The sequence below is a fragment of the Mesitornis unicolor genome, unplaced genomic scaffold (assembly GCF_000695765.1).
Source record: "Mesitornis unicolor isolate BGI_N332 unplaced genomic scaffold, ASM69576v1 scaffold29600, whole genome shotgun sequence".
Taxonomy (NCBI): Eukaryota; Metazoa; Chordata; class Aves; order Mesitornithiformes; family Mesitornithidae; genus Mesitornis; species Mesitornis unicolor.
The window spans coordinates 1,315-7,080 of record NW_010158123.1 but is presented as its reverse complement, the minus strand read 5'-3'; the positions used below and the strand labels follow the sequence as shown (position 1 = coordinate 7,080).

Here is a 5,766-nt window from a genome sequence, read left to right as displayed (position 1 = left end):
AGCTCATCAGCAGCTACATCCTCCCAGCAACTGCATAACCTGATGTTCCCTCTGCTTCCAGTTTCTAGAGGTTCAGCCTTAGCCACCGCTGTGCAGCCTTCACTGGTTAGTTAAGCCTCTCCACCACAAGCCCCAGCCAACCAGCTTCAGAAACACCCATGCTGCAGCAGACTGGGCTACAGAAATACAGAAAAGGCCAGTCACCGTCTAATTAAACAAAGCCTGTTGGACACTTATTTTGTTGTCCTCTTTAATTACACATTCTGTGCTGGGACATACATGAAAGACTGCACCTCTTGCACTGCAAAGATTCTGTCACTTGTAGTTTAAACTTAAATTATTTAAGCAAGCAGACTCATGCAAGCTAGGGTTCAGTTCCTAGCCACAATGGGAGGAATTGTTTTACGAAGTTTGCTGCACATCTTTTGACACTAATTCACAGCTACTCTCCAACCCTCATTCCTTGTTTACCCTTAAACCATATTAGGAAGCGGCCAGGTTGTTTTAGTCATTGAGAAGTTAAGGTGATAAGAAATTATGCACTGGGTATGTAATAATACCAAAATAAAAGAAAAAACCTACTTCATTAAGATCATACAATTAATCAAACAGAGTATATATATAATATCTTTTTGTTTTAAGCCCTGGGATCCAAGGCGTCCAAAGTTATTAAAATAAAGTTCATTCACAGAACAAAAACAAATTTAATTTGAATTGCTTGCAGATACTGCTAATTTTCATTTTTTTTAATTAAAAAATGCGTTAATGTGAACTATGTGCAGGATTTGTTTCTAGTAGTTGTGTTTGTGCACATTGCCTCTGGACCTGCTTCTCTGCTACTGCTGTTGCTCCTGGGTTTCTCCAATCACCCCTGGAAAAAAACGTGATGGAAGCTAACAACACCCCAGCAAAAGAAACTCTGGGGTACGCTGGCCTCACTTCATGGAGCAGACGTGGGCGTAACTCCCGCTCTCTGGGAGTCGTGGTTGTCTCCTCCTCCCTCTGGGTCCTCCGACAGGTTGAGGGATGCAGTCTTGTTTGACAGGAGGCCAATGTTCTCTTGTGTCAAGGCTGATCCATTTGGAACATCACTGCTGAAAGTAAGTTGTGAGAAGAAAGGGGTAGGGGGTGAGGAGAAGGAATTACTGAGATTTTTCATTTATTTTAATGAAAAGGACTTCAATACTTGTTGCTGCCGTGTCGCAATGAACAGTTGTGAACACACGTAAACATGCAAAGACTCGTATAATAAACAGGTTGTTTGGTATGCTGCAGGTACTTAGGAAAAGAACTAATACAAGGCTAATTGAAAACAAGACTATATATTTTTAAGGTTCGAGATTAGTTATATAGTTATATTTTGCAAAGTATTTCAGTGTATGCCACAAAATGTAAAGTATTGATCTGTACAATGCACACATTCCAGATAATTTAACTTATCTGGATCATTTATCTGTATTTTTTTAAATTAAAAATGGTTGTTTTAATTTCACATAGAAAAAATAATTTCTGCTCTGGAGGCCTCAATCTAATGGTGCAGCACAGAACTCTAGGATTGGTTATAGAAGGATAGTGCAGACTTCAAAAGCCATTTAGGGGGATAAATTTTCTGAATAAATACACCGTCTGAATAAATATTCAGATTCCAAACTGCTTGCACGAAGTTATATAAACTTAATGAAATATCTGAGCTTTTCTGTTGAATGTGTTAGTCTGAATACATGCAGATGCTTGCAGCCATCTAAAAATGCTTGCTGTAGAGAATTCCGGCATTCCCAGCCAACATCTTATATAAACTACCAAATGTAAGTTTAAAAATCAATCCCAGCATCTACACAGATAAAAATTACTGCCTACAAATAAAAGTGAACTTTGTTTGGAAGTTACGTACCTTCCTAGACAACATCCACATCACAAACTTAGCAGGATGGAATAACTTTCCTCTCACATTTGGAACAATTTTCTTTGAAACTAAAACAGCAGATAAAGATTTCTTTTATGGTTCTTGCTCATCTCCTGCTCCTTCCTACTCATCATCCAATATTAACTAGATGGTCTTCTTGTCTTACAAACATTGCAATTTTTCTGTTGCATCTAACGGTATATTCTCATTCTACTCACGGACTCAACAGCTGAAAAGGCTCTTAATTCATGCTTGCACTATAGAAACTTGATTTGTATAACCTTTTTCTAGCAGATGCTTTCACATCAGAAACGTGAGGCAAGCAGCCTCATATACCAGAGTGATGCTGATGAAGACATTCTCCTGTTATACAAAGAAAGGTTGAAGACTCAAGTTACCTGAATGTCAGTGCGAGGTCCTCAGCTGGAACCTTGCTCTGCGGTTCTAATTGTCCGTTTTCTGTCTGTTTAGTGGTGCCCAGTTTGTTTTTTAAATCCAGTGAAGACTGACTCTCCTTTAAAAAAAAAAAAGACAGAAGAAAAATCCTTTAACACTGTGTTAAAAGAATGTCAGACTTCATCCTTTGGGACCGATGCTGAAGGCCTGTAAACTGGAATCACACAGTGTAACCCACAAAAGCCATGAGACAAGAAAACAGACTCAGTAAGGTACGCGCATCCTCTCAGGGCACAGTATTTCCCCAAAGGAAGGGATGATTCTTGTAACAAGCAGCAAAGACCATAGACTGTAACAGCACACAGACTTCTAAATACTAGCCTGTACCTGCAGATGATGACTTCTATGTTAAAGCAGTTTATGCAGCTCACGGCACAGTGACCTTGGAGACAATTCATAGTTTTCAAGAAATTCAGTGCCACGCTAATTTTCAAATTGCAACAAAATAACAGCAGAGTGTTTTTAAGTGGCTAGAATTCAAATTCTTCACAAAGAAGAATAAACAAATTTCTCAGGAGGTTTTGAAGAGTAAAGAGGTGAAGAGGGAGATGGATGACTCAAGCTGTGGCCATCCAGCAGAGTGCCTTTCTGCCAGGGTGAGAGGGCTGCAGCCAGCTACTCGGCTCTCCGCTCCACCTCTGCCTCCCACCCCCACAGCACTCACCATGCTCAGCTCACGGGTTCTCTTCCCAATTTCCCTTTCCACCTGGTGTAGCTCCAAGCTCAGCTGTTCACTTGAGATCATCCCAGGCCACTTGGGAGGTGGGGGTGGGGGCTGTGGTTGGCCTGCCAGGGTAGTCGCCTCCCTCTGCAACAGCAGCCTGTTACTAACAGCCTAAATGCATAAAGCCAAGCACATACACAACTGAGCACACAACACACCAAGCACAGAGAGCTCTAGGCCATAACTCTAGAGTATTGCTTATTTGCAAAACCAATGCCTTCTCGCCATGTTCAACAAGGTTCCAATCAAAATCTTACAGCTCTTACAACTAATCTGCAATAACCCTCCTATATAACACATGTTTTTAGGTAACCACAGTTTCAGCAGAGGCTGCTATCTGCTACTTACTGCAATTCCTTCTGGGAAAACATTAATATGAAGAGTTGCTGAGGTACCTAGAATAGTTTTCTGGTAAATACTTACTGATTTTTCCTAGGAGGAAAAAAAGTAACTAACTAAAGCTTTGCTAAAAATTATTTCGCTGTGCCTTGACATTTCTCCTGTGTCTTACAAAATAGAAACAAAGATTTTGGCTCATTATTTTTTTACAAATGCAAGTTCCCATCTCTCCTCATGCTGAAAGTGACTACATTTCTTCTAAGCAAAGAGACAAAATATTATGCTTTAACTTCTCAAGCTAAATCTCTTTTTTTTTTGACACTTGTGGCTTGCACTATTTAGGAAGAAACAGGTACAACACAAAGCAAAACATAAAACAGATGAAGATCATAGCTTTCTGTACATAAAATCAGACATTTTTCAGTGGCAGTAAAACCAAGAGGAACAGGTAACTACACCACAAGTTTGCCTCCGAGTTAACAAATGAACAGAAAGAGGGGAGTGAGAGAGAGAATGAAAGCAAAATGAATGAGCACAGAGTGCAGATTCAAGCATGATGTTGATTTGCACGTGAAGTGCAGGGAAGTGTCTGCTGCTTAGCAGAGAGGTTTACACTTGTACCATAGTCCTGATGCCTGGCACCACAGAAGTAAGTGTTGCTGCTGAATGTCATTACAGTCAGAGAAAGATCATCAACAAACGAAAAGCAGCTTTACTATCTTCATCTCTCTCCCTACCACCCCTCGCTGCTCTTCCAAACGTTCGTACCAACCTCCAGTCCTCGCATCTGTGTCTGCTGGCTAATCTGATGGTCTACTTGCTGCAGCTCCATGCGCAGCTGCTGCTCTCGTTCAGCTGAGGGCAACTGTTTCCCATGACCAGCAACATCTGACATGGACAGTCTCTCCCTTTGGGATCAGAAAAGCAAAAATAAGGAGATTTCCAAGAAAAGCTTTACTCAGCTAGCACAGAAAAAACAGATAAAGAAAATCTAGAAAAAAGCAAAGAAAAAATAAGCAATCCTACCTGTCATTGAAGCGTCCCTGAGAAGGTATATTTTGATGAGGAGAATATGGAGAGCCTCCCCAGCCACCGTGAGTTCCATAAGGATTATAGTCTGCCAGTGAAAAGAAAGAAAACCATGTTAATTACTACAAAACTATCCTGCAAGTGGTTCAGTCGAGACACAGTACTGGACAGAAATAAGAGAATAGCCAGGAGGGCCAGCACTCCAAGAGTAGGGAAGATCTAATGTTTCTTCTGCTGAAATGAGCACAAAAATACTATGTGTGACCAGTCTCGTGTCCATAATGCACGACTCTTCCTGCATGTCCAACAAGATTTGCTACAGCCTTCCAGAGTCTACAGGTTTGTGAAGGAGTTCAGACACTCAGGTGGACAGGGGCACTAAAACAAACTAACATTAATATATTACAACATACACTACCTATGCACAAACCTGTCCTTGGAACAGGAAGCAGTGGCAGCCTTATTCTTCAGGTTTCTCAGTGCAGAATAGCTCCTACCTAGAGTTATTTTTAGTGGCAAAACATACATCTCACCTGTATTTCTAAGACAAGAAATAAGTTGACAGGGTCTGTCCTCAACTTGCACTACACTGCAGCATTGAAGAAAATAGCAACAGCCAGCAAAATCCAAGAGCATGCATCATACCTGAAATGATTGATTTGGTGGTAGCTCCCTGAACTGCCATGGCCTGCATGGGACCGGAATTCTGGTACATCGCTTTGGAAGTACGAGAGATAGCCCCAAATCTCGACACAGTTGGTCGGTCTCCAAACGGAATGAGGTCATCGTCACCAGTCTCTGCTGCTCTTCTCTGCATGTCTAACCGCTGGTCACGCATGGTTTTACTATCTACATTCTAGACAAGATATGAAAGGGCAGTCAAAAACTCTCATTCAACAATGAGCAAAACCACATTCCTGTTACAACAATCTGGTATTGCTATAGTAAGTCTCTCTTGTATTCTCTGTTCCCTTCAACTAGTCTTCTTGTTCTCCAGTTCATAACTCCACTGTTAGTGATGTCTCTTTAATGGTCTAACTTCAGATGACCATTACTACCATCACTGTGAGACAGTTGCATGATTACCTGGGAAATCCAAGAGAAAGGAGCAGCAGCAAAAGGAAATTAAGACAGGGAAAGTCCAATGGGACAGCAGGGAAAAAAAATCTGCCCTCCACTATAAAGCCAAAGAGGAGATCAGTGAGCGTCTCCGAGGAATACATAGTCCTTCCAAAGCCCAAAAGACATTTCTCTGAAGCCCAGCGTTAAGAACCAGGTCATCCAACAGCCTGCAGATAACTCAAAACGGGAATTA

General features: G+C 41.3%; 1 protein-coding gene across 1 annotated transcript; it reads right to left on the bottom strand.

Annotated features, from left to right (window-relative positions):
• Window positions 1-572: 572 nt before the first annotated feature.
• Window positions 573-5,244, bottom strand: LOC104539204 (roquin-1-like). The gene is made up of 5 exons (XM_010182677.1): window positions 5,097-5,244; window positions 4,449-4,539; window positions 4,195-4,330; window positions 2,302-2,417; window positions 573-1,094 (listed from the first exon to the last, which is right to left on the bottom strand). Exons 1-5 carry the CDS (start codon window positions 5,164-5,166, stop codon window positions 941-943), a joined length of 567 nt encoding a protein of 188 aa, XP_010180979.1. The 5' UTR covers window positions 5,167-5,244; the 3' UTR covers window positions 573-940.
• Window positions 5,245-5,766: the final 522 nt, after the last annotated feature.

Excerpts from the sequence above, each read along its gene's own strand:
- LOC104539204 (XM_010182677.1), bottom strand. The coding sequence starts at position 5,166 with ATGTACCAGAATTCCGGTCCCATGCAGGCCATGGCAGTTCAGGGAGCT. Across the intron at positions 4,331-4,448 it reads CAGGGACGCTTCAATGACAG|GGAGAGACTGTCCATGTCAG; the intron begins GTAGGATTGCTT and ends CTGATCCCAAAG. Across the intron at positions 2,418-4,194 it reads CACAGATGCGAGGACTGGAG|GAGAGTCAGTCTTCACTGGA; the intron begins GTTGGTACGAAC and ends TTTTTTTTAAAG.